This window comes from Ascaphus truei, chromosome 18, assembly GCF_040206685.1.
Source record: "Ascaphus truei isolate aAscTru1 chromosome 18, aAscTru1.hap1, whole genome shotgun sequence".
Taxonomy (NCBI): domain Eukaryota; kingdom Metazoa; phylum Chordata; class Amphibia; order Anura; family Ascaphidae; genus Ascaphus; species Ascaphus truei.
In genome coordinates this window covers 16,398,103-16,415,428 of record NC_134500.1, presented here as the reverse complement: position 1 = coordinate 16,415,428, position 17,326 = coordinate 16,398,103, and the positions used below count along the sequence as shown (strand labels likewise).

The 17,326-nt window shown below is 51.1% G+C and overlaps 1 protein-coding gene across 4 annotated transcripts in view; it reads left to right on the top strand.

Annotated features, from left to right (window-relative positions):
• The first annotated feature begins 208 nt into the window (after nt 1-208).
• Nucleotides 209-17,326, top strand: part of MYO5C (myosin VC) — a 62,117-nt gene continuing 44,999 nt past the window's right edge. For 2 of the 4 annotated variants that reach the window (XM_075575702.1, XM_075575701.1), the window contains exons 1-2: nt 209-442; nt 16,170-16,280. In XM_075575702.1, coding sequence (XP_075431817.1) covers nt 16,262-16,280 — 19 coding nt within the window. In that variant the 5' untranslated portion in view covers nt 209-442; nt 16,170-16,261. Of the gene's footprint in view, nt 443-2,889; nt 3,017-16,169; nt 16,281-17,326 lie in introns of those variants that run through there. The other 2 variants (XM_075575703.1, XM_075575700.1) reach the window with 1 other exon arrangement.

Here is a 17,326-nt window from a genome sequence, read left to right as displayed (position 1 = left end):
CTTGTTAAACCCACAGGGGGAGTAGGGTTACAGTATGTGGGGAACTGGCGGGTTAACGGAGGGGGGGGGGTGTCACGCGCTCGTGCGCGAGACGGTGACAGTTGGTACAGCCAACCAGTCACACACACACCTGTCACGGTGTGGCAGGGAAGAGCGCGTGCTGGGGGCGCGAGAGCCCTACAGGCACTGCGCGCGCACGAGTGCTCCCCCCCCCAGGCAGACTGGGAGAGCGCACGTGACCGCGCACGTGACCGCGCACGGTGCAGCCCAGCTGAGGGGGAACAATCGCTGTTCCCTCGGTGACTACAGGGAAACCGGAAAGTCCCCGCTCAACTTTTCCTACTGCAGCCCAGGTCCTGGAGGGGGACTCGGATTACTCCGTTAGTGGGCATAGCTGCTTCGCTTCCAGGTCTCCATGGCGCTAGCTGAGCTGTACACTCAGGTAAATGAAGGCAGGGTCCTCCTCGCCCATCCTCACTGACTGCCGCTGCCCACCTGGAGGAGGTGGGAGTTCAAAGCAGGTGCATTGTATACCACAGATGTTGTGACATCAGTCTTTTGCCACTCATTCTTTTCATGCAGTCTGAATTAGACAGGCGTTTGTTGGAGGTTTTCCTACTTGCCCCCCATAGTCTGCCTCAACCCTCCCACATAGTCTTCTCCCCCCCTATAGTCTGCACCAACCACCCCTATAGTCTGCCCCAACCCTCCCCCCTATAGTTTGCTCCAACCCTCCCCCCCTATAGTTTGCTCCAACCCTCCCCCCTATAGTTTGCTCCAACCCCCCATCCAACCATAGGTTGCTCCAACCCTCCCCCCCTATAGTTTGCTCCAACCCTCCCCCCCTATAGTTTGCTCCAACCCTCCCCCCCTATAGTTTGCTCCAACCCTCCCCCCCTATAGTTTGCTCCAACCCTCCCCCCCTATAGTTTGCTCCAACCCTCCCCCCCTATAGTTTGCTCCAACCCTCCCCTCCTATAGTCTGCTCCAACCCTCCCCCCTATAGTTTGCTCCAACCCTCCCCCTATAGTTTGCTCCAACCCTCCCCCCTATAGTTTGCTCCAACCCTCCCCCCCTATAGTTTGCTCCAACCCCCCCCTATAGTTTGCTCCACCCCCCCCCCTATAGTCTGCCCCAACCCTCATAGTCTTCATTTAGGTAGCTTGACCAGATTTTCAAAAGTAGAACCCGGGATACGTGAAACAATTATTTATAAAACAAATGACCTCACGTAAAGGAAAATATATATATATATTCTAATGGTATTTGTTGAATAGCGTCTCCATTTATGCTGTATTGTTGCTTTATTTCAGTTTCCTAATATCACATAGACTTTCTAGACTCCAGTCCGCGAGAGCCACCAACAGGTCAGGTTTTAAGGGTATACCTGCTTGAGCATAGGTGGCTCAATCAGTAGCTCAGTCAACGACTGTGCTGAAGCAGGGACATCTGTAAAACCTGACCTGTTGGAGGCCCTCGAGGACTGAAGTGGGCCACCCTTGCTCTAGAGCAGGGGGGCATGCTAAATTTTCTGGGGGGCGCAGCTGTTACAGAGGCCCCGCGCTTCCCCGAAGTCCATGGCAACATGACGTCACAAGACCCCGCGATGTCATTTGACGCTGGAGCTGTGCGGGGGGGGGGGGGGGGGGTGTAGTGCGCCGGAGGGGAGAAAGGGGGGCGCATGAAGGTAAGTTTGCGCACCCCTGCTCTAGAGTGTAGCAAAAGGACGGTTTGGTTTATATCAATTAGGCTGCGTCCCCGATAGCGCTGAGCGGGTGGCGCTTGCCGAGTTCACTTTGGCATGCAAAGGCAATTCTCACGTCCATGCTCACGCGGCGCGCGGGCACGCACACTCTCCCAAGCTTTGTGCTCGGGAAGTAAAAAAAAAGTGGTTCAAAGCGCCCTCAATAGGCCCCCCATGCAACCCCCCTGTGGACGCTCGGAAAATTCGCAGGACACCCGAGCTCATGCTTGGAGAGTTGGTGACGTTGCCACTCAAGCATGATCACGGTCAGCGCCAGCGGGGCCGCAGCCTTAGAGGTGACCAATATGTTTAAAATACTTAACTCTTTGATAGGATTCATCTCATAAAAACAGGCAGTGTCTATTTTTACCATTTTAAATGTTTCAAGTGAGTCCAATCAGGGGAAAGCTAAAAACCGGAACATTTGAAGGATTTTGAAAAAAATAGTCAGGACACCAGGACGTTTAATGAAAAATCCGGGACTGTCCCGGCTAAACCGGGTCGTATGGTCACCTCTACATCTAGCACTTTAACGCCCCATCATCATCTTGTGCTTCCCCTCCATACTCAGCACAGTGTGGACCTGTGGCCCGAGGAGATGTCGAAACATTGATGTTTTAATGCACATTCTTTGAGCAATGTATGTTTTTTTTCACATTATTATGTATTCATTTACAAGGCACAACTACTGTATATGCCACAGCAGAGCCATCAGGTGACAGGTGATGCTGGGCTATACAATTATGTAGGGCCCCAGACAGCTGAATGGGTACCCTATTATCATGGCTTTTTAACAGAATTTCGACTTATTTTTGTTGCTATTAATATTTTAGAGAGTGAATTTGGTGTGGGGGATCCATTTATGTGGTTGGCATGTTTTTTTTTGTTTATTTACAGTTCCTCATTTTGCTTGTGCTTTTTATGATAGTTATTTCATAAGGTTTCTACAGTATTACAATGCCCACACGACCACTATAAAGGTCTTCCCTGTGCTGAATCCCCACAGTGAGAAAACATCATTCAGGTTTGTCTTTTACACGAATGACTTTCTGTGGTTTTAAAGGAGTATGCTGGAATCATAAAATAGCTCCAGGGCTTGTTATATTTATATTGCTAATAAGGCAACCAGATCCAACAGGTGTTCACATGCTTCCTCCATATAAAGTCGCATTTAACATCTGCCAGGCTCAAATTCAGACTGATCCCTGAGAAGCAGGTCTTGATTAAGGACACTTAATGCTGCATAAGGATCTTCTGCAAAAGAGACGTAAGGTATAACTTGCTAAATTACTAAAAATAAACATTTCTGACTTGTTAGAACAATAGTTATGAATAAATTATGTACTTGACTTACAAATCTGAAATGTTTTTTTTTAATTTTTTTTTTAACAGACTATAAATATGTATTTTGTGAGCAAGATCATGTGAAAGTTACTTTGACACTGATGTTCGTGAAAAACCCAGGAACTTGCTTTTTTATTAAAACGTATTTGCTGATTTTGGAGCTTGAGCTTACTGTATGATCTCATATAAGGAAGTTCCAGTCACAAGGTGTTTCAATGTTTGTTTTGCCTGTAGAAGCATTACCTGAATTAAGAAATTCCTGTAGTGTGGCATTCAAGTACTGTAGTTGTAGTTTAGGAGTGCATTTTTTCCTAGGCTACGATGCATTTTCTTATGCCATATAAAAAAAGGGATTTGAGGAATTCCATACTCTTAAGTACACTTTCAAAGCATTCCATATGCATGGAAAGCGATGAGTAACTGTGCTGTATTTTACATGCTTAGTACTGTTTTTCTGCCTTGGTGTTGGAACCAGTTTTGCAGCAGGGAGTCTGATAAATCACCTCAAATGTTTCTAAACTGTTTAGCCCTTCTGTCCAAACCACATACCGTAGTGTTATAAATTGCATTTCGGAATCTTTGATGTGTTTCAAAATCAAACCTGACATCTGAACATGATCACGATGTCAAAATCAACATTTTGTTAATTTGTCCTCCAACTGAACATGAATGTTTACTGTGTATAGTTATCTTTTTGGGGTGTTTTTTTATTTTATTTTCCATTTTTTTACACTATCAAAATGGCAATATGGCATAGATGCTAAGAAATGATGCCTATGTTTATTCTGAGCAGTTCCGGGAAGGGTTTATCTATGAGCGGGCCCCATTGGTCTAATGTTATATTGATGTTGAGGACCTGGGATATCAGTCTCATTACTTTTTTCAAAAGGGGGGTAATCTTCGGACAGGGCCACCAGATGTGAAACATTGTGCCTTCCTGATTGCAACCTCTCCAGCATCTGTCTGAGCAGCTTGGATCGGGTTAGGTACATTATTTTGTAGGCAAATTCTTTAACTAATATTAATGAAGACCTTTTGGACCGCTTCCCAAATATCGGACCATTCATCATTATCTAGCTCCTGGTTCAGGTCCTTTTTCCATAAGATCATATATTTTATCTTTTGCATTGTCAGCGGAGGATAGAAACATTTGGTATACAGTGGATGTTATACCCAGTTAATGTGTTTTTAATGTTTTTTAAATTAATCTTTAGAGTTCTATAAATTCCCACCTTTATCCTAAGGCCCTTCTTGTGTGTCAATTTTATAAAGTCTTGTGGTTATTTTGTTCCCAGATATGTATTTTGTGTTGGCAAAAGATTATGAGCAATTTGGCAACTTTGAGGTGCAATTGTTCTAACAGAACAAAATTTGAGTAGTGTGGGGAAAAAACGAAAATACACTTACATTTCTTTATTAATAATACTGGATGCACTAGAAGTGTTTATACTTCTTTATTATCACCCTATAGATGATGCTTGTTAAAATATAATAATATATACTTGAACACTTCTCACAAGATCTGTTTAAACAAGTGAAAATCATAAATGTATTCAAACTGTTTTTTGTGTGGTGCATGTATTTTTTTTTTACTTTTAAGGGAAGGTGTTTTAAAACAAATCCAGGGTGTATCATAATGTGTCTGCCTGAACAAACTCTGTTGTGTTTACTTGTAAGGCAGGGCTCCTCTAAACCAGATATTAGCATGAACGGTTTCATTTACCAATGGAGGTGTCTGAAACTCTGGGGACATTTTCGAATAAGAATGGACTTACCCCAATCACATGTTTATGCCTTAACATAATTGTTCTCCCATGTAACGTTTGTGTTTATTATATTCAAAATACTTATGAAAATGTATCCTAAGACAATTGCAAATGATACGTAGTTGGCTAACTTAATATGTAGAAAATAAACTTTCATGACAAGGTGATAGTGTAAAAACAGGCGCTGAAACAATACTAGTGATCACCAATCTATAAGTGAATAAATAATATATATGCTTATAATAATAAAGTGCGTGAATATAAGTGACAAATAATAGTGCAAAAAACACGTGTATATAAAAAGTTGTAACCCCTGCTCAAACCCTCTGGAAGGGACTGTTTTCACTGGTCCCAGATGATCGATATATGTTCTCACAACCCAGGGGGAGCATAAAGGAAAAAACAACAGAGAAAACACAAACTCAGTGCAGACTGTATGCTACAGTGTAACAATATGTGAGGAAACTTGGCTCTCGTGTGCAGCCTACTCACAGGATAGCAGTAAGGTACGGGCAATAACAGGATCTGTGGAATCTGTAGTGTCGTCTAGGTGTAGACAGGATACCTCTCACATTCATGAATCAGGTAGATGGGAACATGGAAGGGTAAAAAGACATCTCCACTGTACAGGTCAATATAAAAGGATAACTTTATGATGTAGTTAAAAAATGCGCACTTACAATATAAAAATCAAACACAAGCATTTGGCACTATAACAAGTGACTCAGGAGTGTTAGGATGTGGCCACCGCTCACCGCTCACCGCACCGCAGCTGCTTGTCCGCTCTACACCGTGGTAATGTTGGGATCACCTCCAGAGACAGGCTCGCTCACCGCACCTCCGTTTTTCGTCCTATCTATACCGTGGTACTGTTGGGATCACCTCCGGAGACAGGCTCGATCACAGCGCCGCCGTTGTTTGTCCCCTATACACCGTAGTGCTGTCGGGATCACCTCCAGTGCGTTCTCCGTTGCGATACGTCACTTCCGGTTCGCGCACTGAGCTCTGTCACGTCAATTCCGGTGCTGCTGTTTGACGGACGGCTGGCAGGACCAATCCATACACTTCCTGGACGGGTCCTCTCTACGCGTTTCGCCCAATAGGACAATAGGCTTCGTCAGGAGTATAGGACCCCCCTCCCCTCTTAAATTATGGGTATATTTTAACCCTCAAAATGCCTCATGGAGTATTCAACCAGTGTGCTGTATGCACACCATCATGCAAAACAGGGGTTTCAGCTGAGTATTTGGTGACTATCAATTATCCCATAAACAGGACCATATAAGCACATATGTGCAGTAATAAAATGGCAAAAAAACATTCTAAGGCAGTAATAAAATAAACTTTCATCAAATACAAAAAATACATGATTTGACAAACTTTTAAAGTTTACCACCACTATGTGACAGAGGGGCTTGGAGCCAAAAATAGTGCTTTTATTATTATTTTTTTCTGCTTGAATCAATTGAGCAAAATGGTGACACTAAATTGCTTCATTTGTTACTGTGCACAGACCACCTTGGAATTGTCTGATATTAAGTGTAGTTGGACTCCCTATACAGACCCGATTTCCACCAACCTTCAAAAACAACATATTTATTCCAGAAAGAGTGCATAAGTTCTCATTCTTTTTTATTTCGCCACCTCTGAGAATGCTGATCCTATATTATAATATGTGTACATATTATACATGTGTACAAACATTTAGCCTAAAGCAAGTTAAAACAAAAGACAACATTATTTTATTGAGTATTGGATTAGTGGTGTTTCTCACACTTGCAATCCAATGCCATTTTGGGGGATGGGAGTGATGAATGGCTGTGAACCACTATATATATTCGGGCTTGTCCTGACACTCAGTGTTAATAATAATAATAGTTAGTAGTAGTAGTAGTAGTAGTAGAAGGCTACGGCCCCCCTAGCACTGACCGCGCTCATGCTTGAGAGCGGTGACATCACCAGCTCTCAAAGCATGAGCGCCGGGTGTCCTGGCTATTTCGGAAGCGGGGGGGGGGGGGGCGTTGCGGGCAAGTTGAGCGCACTCGAAAGTTAATTTTTGATTTTGTTTACCCAAGCGCCTAGCGTGGGTGAGCGTGCGTGCCCATGAGCGGGGACTTACATCTACTATATATTTGTGAAATCACTGTATGTCTGCGTCCCAAGGGTCAATCGCATTGGACCTTGGGCCTGTCACTCCTGCTCAGGCCATGCCCGCCCCCGCACACCTCTCATTGGCCTACGTCCAACACCAATGCCACACTGTCCCACCCCTCACTGACTCTCATTGGCCTGCGTCCAATGCCCGCCCCCGCACACCTCTCATTGGCCTGCGTCCCACCCCTCACTGACTCTCATTGGCCTGCGTCCAATGCCCGCCCCCGCACACCTCTCATTGGCCTGCGTCCAACACCAATGCCCTAATACTTCCACAGTGTCCCACCCCTCACTGAGTTTTGGGAACGCTTTCCTCTAATCCTCAACCTGCTCTGGGGCCACGCTTCACAGCTATCAAAACCTTCACGTCTGCTACCACAGACTGCCGAATCAGGTACAGCAGTGTTTCCCAAACTGTGCGCCGCGGCGCCCTGGTGCGCCGCGGCTTGGCTAGAGGGGCGCCGCGATCAGGGCCGCCAGCAGCGGGAAACAAGGGCTGCTAGCTCATTTAAAAAAAAAAAAAAAAAAAACCTCTGAGGGGAAGCAGAGGAGCGGTCACGTGACCGCTCCCATCCAATGGGGCTGCAGCCTGCCCGGCATTGCAACTGCAGAGCCACCAGACAGCAGCAGCACCAAGGGGGGGGGGGGGGGAGAGGGGTGTGTGTGTGTGTGTGTGTGTGTGTGTGTGTGTGTGTGTGTGTGTGTGTGTGTGTGTGTGTGTGTGTGTAAAACGGGCTGCAGGGTGTGTGTGTGTTGTGTGTGTGTGAAACAGGCTGCAGGGTGTGTGTGTGTGTGTGTGTGTGTGTGTGTGTGTGTGAAAAACGGGCTGCAGGGTGTGTGTGTGTGTGTGTGTGTGTGTGTGTATATATGTGTGGTGTGTGTGTATATATGTGTGGTGTGTGTGTGTGTGTATATGTGTGGTGTGTATATATGTATGTGTGGTGTATATGGATGTGTGTGATGTGTGTGTGGTGTGTGCGTGTGAATATATTTATCAAAGTTGCACAATGTTAATAAATAATTTATTCTCACATGTCTTTTTTTTTCTTTTCATTTTTAAATATTATATAATACACACACACACACACACACACACACACACACACACACACACACACTCACACACACAGCTACCAAGTGACAAACACACACAGTGATACCCGCCTACCAAGCGCGCTTGCTGTCTCCTCTGCCAGGACAGCGAAAAGCTCCTGGTAGAGCGAGCGGCAGCAAGCAAGAGCGAGCAACACACACACACACACACACACACACACACACACTCACACACACAGCTACCAAGTGACAAACACACACAGTGATACCCGCCTACCAAGCGCGCTTGCTGTCTCCTCTGCCAGGACAGCGAAAAGCTCCTGGTAGAGCGAGCGGCAGCAAGCAAGAGCGAGCAGCAGCACCTAAGCGCTTACTATGTCCCAGGCCAGAGGAACTATAGCAGCGCTGATTACAGATGCAGGGGCTTTGTGCATCTGTTCAGCCCGGCTCAGCGACGCTGAGAGAGGGAGGCCCGGCGCGCACGCTGGAGGAGCAGCACCGGGAGACTGAGAGAGAGAGTGAGGTCAGAGAGAGAGTGATGTCAGAGAGAGAGAGAGAGTGAGGTCAGAGAGAGAGAGAGTGAGGTCAGAGAGAGAGAGAGTGAGGTCAGAGAGAGAGAGAGTGAGGTCAGAGAGAGAGAGAGTGAGGTCAGAGAGAGAGAGTGAGGTCAGAGAGAGAGAGTGAGGTCAGAGAGAGAGAGTGAGGTCAGAGAGAGAGAGTGAGGTCAGAGAGAGAGAGTGAGGTCAGAGAGAGAGAGTGAGGTCAGAGAGAGAGAGTGAGGTCAGAGAGAGAGAGTGAGGTCAGAGAGAGAGAGTGAGGTCAGAGAGAGAGAGTGAGGTCAGAGAGAGAGAGTGAGGTCAGAGAGAGAGAGTGAGGTCAGAGAGAGAGAGAGAGTGAGGTCAGAGAGAGAGAGAGAGAGGTCAGAGAGAGAGAGAGAGGTCAGAGAGAGAGAGTGAGGTCAGAGAGAGAGAGAGAGAGAGTGAGGTCAGAGAGAGAGTGTGAGGTCAGAGAGAGAGTGTGAGGTCAGAGAGAGAGAGTGTGAGGTCAGAGAGAGAGAGTGTGAGGTCAGAGAGAGAGAGTGTGAGGTCAGAGAGAGAGAGTGTGAGGTCAGAGAGAGAGAGTGTGAGGTCAGAGAGAGAGAGTGTGAGGTCAGAGAGAGAGAGTGTGAGGTCAGAGAGAGAGAGTGTGAGGTCAGAGAGAGAGAGTGTGAGGTCAGAGAGAGAGAGTGTGAGGTCAGAGAGAGAGAGTGTGAGGTCAGAGAGAGAGAGTGTGAGGTCAGAGAGAGAGAGTGTGAGGTCAGAGAGAGAGAGTGTGAGGTCAGAGAGAGAGAGTGTGAGGTCAGAGAGAGAGAGTGTGAGGTCAGAGAGAGAGAGTGTGAGGTCAGAGAGAGAGAGTGTGAGGTCAGAGAGAGAGAGTGTGAGGTCAGAGAGAGAGAGTGTGAGGTCAGAGAGAGAGAGTGTGAGGTCAGAGAGAGTGTGAGGTCAGAGAGAGTGTGAGGTCAGAGAGAGTGAGAGTGAGGTCTGAGAGAGTGAGAGTGAGGTCTGAGAGAGTGAGAGTGAGGTCTGAGAGAGAGAGAGTGAGGTCAGAGAGAGAGAGTGAGAGTGTGTGAGAGAGACACCAACTGCGCACTGCAACTGTTAGGTATGTATATACACCTTTGTTTTTACTTTGGGCGCCGCGTAAAAATCCTGATCGCCTTGGGGAGCCTTGAAAAAATTCTGATTGCCTTGGGGAGCCTTGAACCGAAAAAGTTTGGGAACCACTGAGGTACAGAATCTACACACAACGCACAAACAGCACACACACACATTCACACAACACCAAACACTGCAGACTGCCTCTTCAAACCCCCCCTCCCCTCCACGCCACACATCTCCCTCCCGCAAACCGGACCGCGAGGCCGCGGCCTCCACTCACACACCATGGCAACGATGTCCCTCCCCTATCCCGCTACCTCACACAGTGTAGCTCCGCGAACCGCACAGCACGCCACATCTCCTGCACCTCACACAGCTCCCTCCGCAACCGGACCGCGAGGCCCCCTACCCCGCTACACCATGCCACCAATGTCCCTCCCCCTATCCCGCTACCTCACACAGTGTAGCTCCCGCGAACCGCACAGCACGCTCACATCTCCTGCACCTCACACATCTCCCTACCGCAACCGGACCGCGAGGCCCCCTACCCCGCTACACCATGCCACCAATGTCCCTCCCCCTATCCCGCTACCTCACACAGTGTAGCTCCCGCGAACCGCACAGCACGCCTCATCTCCTGCACCTCACACAGCTCCCTACCGCAACCAGACCGCGAGGCCCCCTACCCCGCTACACCATGCCACCAATGTCCCTCCCCCTATCCCGCTAGCTCACACAGTGTAGCTCCCGCGAACCGCACAGCACGCCTCACATCTCCTGCACCTCACACATCTCCCTACCGCAACCGGACCGCGAGGCCCCCTACCCCGCTACACCATGCCACCAATGTCCCTCCCCTATCCCGCTACCTCACACAGTGTAGCTCCCGCGGACCGCACAGCACGCCTCACATCTCCTGCACCTCACACATCTCCCTACCGCAACCGGACCGCGAGGCCGCGGCCTACACTCACACACCATGGCAACGATGTCCCTCCCCCTATCCCGCTACCTCACACAGTGTAGCTCCCGCGGACCGCACAGCACGCCTCATCTCTGCACCTCTTACAGCTCCCTACCGCAACCGGACCGCGAGGCCGCGGCCTACACTCACACACCATGCCACCAATGTTCCTCCCCCTATCCCGCTACCTCACACAGTGTATGACAACACCTACCACTGGAAATCAGATGTTCGTTGAAATAAAATTTGTTTTCCTAACTATTTTACTGTCTGTATAATGTACACAACACTCACCCACACAAAACCCCCTCATACACACACACACACGCAAACATCCTGTCATTCTATGCCACACACTACACTCAAAAACATGCCATTTTTAACATGTGTATGACCAACAACACGCACTCACACACGTCACACACACAACATGCCTCATACACACACACGCCATCACACACCAGCAACACACACACATGCTCTCACACACAACCACACACATGCCACCGATGTCACTCCCGCTATCCCGCTACCTCACACACTCTACCTCCCGCGGAACAACCAGCACGCCTGACATCTCCTGCACCTCACACATCTCCCTCCGCAACCGGACCGCGACGCCGCGGACTACAGTCAAACAGCATGCCACCAATGTCACTCCCGCTACCTCACACACTGTATGACAACACCTACCACTGAAACTCAGCTGTTCCTTACAATAAAATATGTTTTCCTAACAATTTCACTGTCTGTATAATCTACTATATATTTCTGAAAGCACTGTATGTCTGCGTCCCTAGCGCAATCTCATTGGTCCCTTGGCCCGCCCGCCCCCGCACACCTCTCATTGGGCTCACACACTCACACCACCCCCTTGGCCCACCCCCCACACTCTCATTGGGCTCACACACTCACACCACCCCCTTGGCCCGCCCCCCACACCTCTCATTGGCCTGAGGCGGAGTGACGGGCCAAAGGTCCAAAAAAAAAAAAAAACACACAATCATATATCTCTGTCCTCTCCCCCCCCCATCACACTCACCTCCCCCCCTCCCCGGTGCTCACCTCCCTCCCGCTCCACTCCCTCCCCGGCGGGGGGACACGCGCCCACCTAAGACGCGCCCAGAAGCCGCTCCACTCCCGCACTCACCTCCCTCCCGCTCTTACCTCCCGCACTCACCTCCCGCTCCACTCCCTCTACACTCCACTCCCTCCCGCTACACACCACTCCCTCCCGCTCCACTCCCGCACTCACCTCCCTTCCACTCACCTCCCTCCCGCTACACACCACTCCCTCCCGCTACACACCACTCCCTCCCGCTCCATTCCCTCCCCGGCGGGGGAACAGGCAGCCTGCCACGCGGCGCCTAAGATGGCGGACCCCCTTCCTCCCTCGCGCTCCATTCCCTCCCGCTCCACTCCCTCCCCCGCTCCACTCACGTCCCTCCCGCTCCATTCCCTCGCGCTCCATTCCCTCCCGCTCCACTCACCTCCCTCCCGCTCCACTCCGTCCCCGGCGGGGGAACAGGCTGCCACGCGGCGCGTAAGATGGCGGACCCCTTTCCTCCCTCGCGGCGCCGAGTAAGAAGAAGATGGCGGCGGCCAGAAGTACAGGTAGGTGTCGCTCCCCCACCTCCCCCCCACCTGTGGCGCCGCACGAAACTGAGAAAGGGCGCATCACGGGTGTGTGTGTGTGTGTGTGTGTGTGTGTGTGTCACTGCCCCCCCCTCCTGTCCACTGCCCCCCCTCCTGTCCACTGCCCCCCCCTCCTGTCCACTGCCCCCCCTCCTGTCCACAGCCCCCCCCTCCTGTCCACAGCCCCCCCTCCTGTCCACAGCCCCCCCCACCTGTCCACAGCCCCCCCCTCCTGTCCACAGCCCCCCCTCCTGTCCACAGCCCCCCCCCTCCTGTCCACTGCCCCCCCCCCTCCTGTCCACTGCCCCCCCTCTCCTGTCCACTGCCCCCCCTCTCCTGTCCACTGCCCCCCCTCTCCTGTCCACTGCCCCCCCTCTCCTGTCCACTGCCCCCCCCCTCTCCTGTCCACTGCCCCCCCCTCTCCTGTCCACTGCCCCCCCCTCTCCTGTCCACTGCCCCCCCCTCTCCTGTCCACTGCCCCCCCCTCTCCTGTCCACTGCCCCCCCCTCTCCTGTCCACTGCCCCCCCCTCTCCTGTCCACTGCCCCCCCCTCTCCTGTCCACTGCCCCCCTCCTGTCCACTGCCCCCCCTCCTGTCCACTGTCCTCCCTCCTGTCCACTGTCCACTGCCCCCCCCTCCTGTCCACTGCCCCCCCCCTGTACACTGCCCCCCCTCCTGTCCACTGCCCCCCCCTCCTGTCCACTGCCCCCCCTCCTGTCCACTGCCCCCCCCCTCCTGTCCACTGCCCCCCCCCCTCCTGTCCACTGCCCCCCCCCTCCTGTCCACATCCCCCCCTTCCCCCCCCCCTTCCCACCGCCCCCCCCCTTCCCACCGCCTCCCCCCTTCCCACCGCCTCCCCCCCCTTCCCACCGCCTCCCCCTCCTCCCCCCCCCTTCCCACCGCCTCCCCGCCCCTCCCCCCCTTCCCACCGCCTCCCCCCCCTTCCCACCGCCTCCCCCCCCCCCTTCCCACCGCCTCCCCCCCCCTTCCCACCGCCTCCCCCCCCCTTCCCACCGCCTCCCCCCCCCCTTCCCACCGCCTCCCCCCCCCCCTTCCCACCGCCTCCCCCCCCTTCCCACCGCCTCCCCCCCCTTCCCACCGCCTCCCCCCCCTTCCCACCGCCTCCCCCCCCCTTCCCACCGCCTCCCCCCCCCTTCCACCGCCTCCCCCCCTTCCCACCGCCTCCCCCCCTTCCCACCGCCTCCCCCCCTTCCCACCGCCTCCCCCCCCCCTTCCCACCGCCTCCCCCCCCCTTCCCACCGCCTCCCCCCCCTTCCCACCGCCTCCCCCCCCTTCCCACCGCCCTCCCCCCCCCCTTCCACCCCCTTCCCACCGCCTCCACCCCCTTCCCACCGCCTCCCCCCCCTTCCCACCCCCTTCCCAACCCCTTCCCACCCCCTTCCACCGCCTCCCCACCCTTCCCACCCCCTTCCCACCGCCACCCCCCCTTCCCACCGCCCCCCCTCCTTCCCACCCCCTCCCCCTTCCCTCCCCCTTCCCACCGCTTCCCACCACCTCCCCCCTCCCCACCACCTCCCCCCCTTCCCAACCGCTCCCCTCCCCTCCACCCCTTTCCCGTCCCTTCCCCTCCCACACTTCCACCCCTTCCCCCCCCTCCTCTAACCCTTCCCCCCCTCCTCTAACCCTTCCCCCTCCTCTAACCCTTCCCCTCTCCTCTAACCCTTCCCCCCCCTCCTCTAACCCTTCCCCCCCCCCTCCTCTAACCCTTCCCCCCTCCTCTAACCCTTCCCCCCTCCTCCACCCCTTGCCCCCCTCCTCCACCCCCTCCTCCCCTTCCCGCCGCCCTTCGCCTTCCTGCCCACCTTACCGCATCCCCACCCCCGCCTCTGCCTTTCACCCGCCCTTACTCCGGCCGCCTCTGCCTTTCACCCACCGCCTCACAGCCGCTGCATGCACTCAACAGACACCCGCCACACTCGACACATACCTGCCGCCACACACACCTGCTGCCTCCCGCCCCTACGCACCGACATCACTGACCCACCGCCTCACACCCTAGCAGGACCCCCACTCACACACAGCACTCACAACCCACGCGCCACCCGCCGCCTCACACCCTAGCAGGACCCCCACTCACAGACAGCACTCACAACCCACGCGCCACCCGCCGCCTCACACCCTAGCAGGACCCCCACTCACAGACAGCACTCACAACCCACGCGCCACCCGCCGCCTCACACCCTAGCAGGACACCCACTCGCAGACAGCACTCACAACCCACGCGCCACCCGCCGCCTCACACCCTAGCAGGACCGACACTCAGACAGCACTCACAACCCACGTACCACCCGCCGCCTCACACCCTAGCAGGACCCCCACTCGCAGACAGCACTCACAACCCACGCGCCACCTGCCGCCTCACACCCTAGCAGGACACACGCCTCACATTTTTACATCACTTATGGCACCAAAATATACATTGTACTGTGGTGTGGTTACAATAAACCATTTTTATACAACATCGTATTACATTTTCTTCCATCTTTCTTTTCAATATTATTATCCAACCTTTACAACAAACAGTCACCTATTGTTCCACAATTTATAAATAATACTACCTATTACGCATTTACATCCCGGGCAACGCCGGGTCTCTCAGCTAGTATATAGATATATGTAAGTAAAAGTGGCAAGCGTCGCCCTCTCAGCACTAGTGGGGACGCATAAGGCCGCGTTTATAGTTCCGGCGACACGACCGATGACGTCGCCACTGGTGAAAGTTGAACTTTAGTTTTGAGCGATGTCACTGGCGACAAGGCCATTCACGTCACCAAGGGGGAGGGCAGAGTGCAATAGGCGCTTTGTGATTGGTTTAGAGATAGTCACATGTGGCGACTGTCTCTCAAAAATTCAAATAACTGATTACAAAATTTTTGGTCACTCCGTCGCGCCTACTATAAGCGCATGCGACAGATTCAATGTATTTGTTTTGGATCGACGTCGCCAGGCACTATTAGCGCAGCCTAAGGCCGCGGGCATGGTGAAGGGAAGAGCGCTGAGCAGCACTGACGCTCATGCTCTCCTGCTCAAGCAGGAGCTTTTTCGTGTCCCTGCATGAGCGTCAGCGAGCGCGCTTGTGTGCCGGTGGGAGGCGGGGCTAGCGCGCCACGGCGCCGACGTCACGGACTGCCATTGGCTTTTGGCAGTCACGTGACCGGCCCTGCGCTTCCCTCAGCGGGAAAACTTAATTTTCTCTGTCAGCTGAAATTCCACACGCCTGCGGAGGCGCCGTCTAAAGCCGCACAGATAGGGATAATGTTTCCCCTCAGCGTGGCTCAGCATGGTCTTTTTGACCATGTCCGAGGCCTAAGACTTTAGACATCAGTAACAATCTCCTTGGTAGCAGTTGTATTGTTACCAATTTAGAATTTTCATACGCTGCATTTCATGGTAGGCTTTCTCTGCCGTTAATCACACATACTTCCTTGCCTGACAAAGTTGTAGATAGCCTGGAGTTCTGTAATTAATGTTTTCATGTTTGCTGCCTCTCTTTGGAAATTGACAAAATTACTAACTAGCTTTCAAAATGATGTATTAACAACTTTTCCAATGGTTGGTCTGCCAAGGTTTGGAGAGCGCTGGAGGTATATACATCGCATGCACTTGTAAAATGGGACAATCATGCATAATCTGAAATAAATGGTCTTGCGTTGACTGGTCAGATGGATGTATGCAGCCTATTTTCCAGATATTAAACTTTGTGTAAGCTAAAATTGCTAAAACGATTCTGCTCTGTCACTAAAAAGAGAAGACATGCTGGCTAAGCAATGTGTTTAACTATTATTTGAATGCACTTTTGTCATATTTTATTCTTTTATAGATTAGTCACCACAATTTTCTTTCATTTTAAGTATAACAGGGTTTGGATCCCTGACCCTGAGGAAGTGTGGATATCTGCTGAAATTACTAAAGACTTCAAGATTGGTGACAGCGTGCTTCACTTATGTTTGGAAGATGGAACTGTAAGAGAAATATGCAATTATTACATGTTGGCAAATATTTACCTTTTCTTAATGCAGAAGTTAAGTAATGGTACAATGTCCTGCAGGAAAAACAATATTTACTGAAATATTTCCATATGTCGTGTAGTTTTAGCTGTTTTATTAAATGAGGAATTCAAGTAAGTTCAGGTATGTTAGAAATTAACCCTTGAGTTTTTTCATAAAAAAACTAAACGAAGTTCAGTCACATTGTTTTATTTTGAGTTTTATTCACCCAAAATTTTCAGGTAATTCCATTACACTTCTTTTAATGGGACTTAAAAAGTAATCATGTTGTAGCATTTGCACATAAAAATAAAGAAATTAGTGAATTGAGAGATCTGTGTTATATATACAGTATTGTGCTATTTAGCAGTCTGTAGTCTCAATGACTGCTACTAATTAAACAGGAGTGTATAGCAGTGCATCTTAGCCAATGATTAGCATTCTACATGTACTGTTATTGCCTATTCTGCACCCATGATATTATATCTCTGGATCAAATATCAAGTACCAGATTGGAGATGGCTTCTCTTGTAACGTAATGGGGCAGATTTACTAAGTGGCAGTCTAGATTGCGTCTGAGGACACTGTTTTGCAAGGAGTTCAGACGTGGTCTGGAGGAAGCTGCATTTACTATGCTATCTTGAAAATCTAGTTAGAAGGCATCTTCTAACCACACTATGTTTGTAAGATGCCTTCTGGGAGGTGTTTTGTAGACTGCCTGCTTGATGTAGGTGCTGTAGAAGAACTACTGTAAAAAGCAGTAGTGCTTGCTGATCAGCATTTTTTCCCCAGTTTATTCAATCTCTTCTCGCCCTTTGCAAAGCAGTTTTTACTTTTCCAATCTCAAGCTTCGTTCAGGAGATTTAAGTGTCCATTAAGCTCTTCCCAGAGCCCATTGCAGTGTAAAGGTTACCATGGTAACGTCGGATAATAGTCATTGGGAAAATCATGTTTCTTAAACACTAGAAAAAGTGTTTTTGTTTTTTTGTTTTTTTAAAAAGAGCAGGACATGCTCGGGGCAA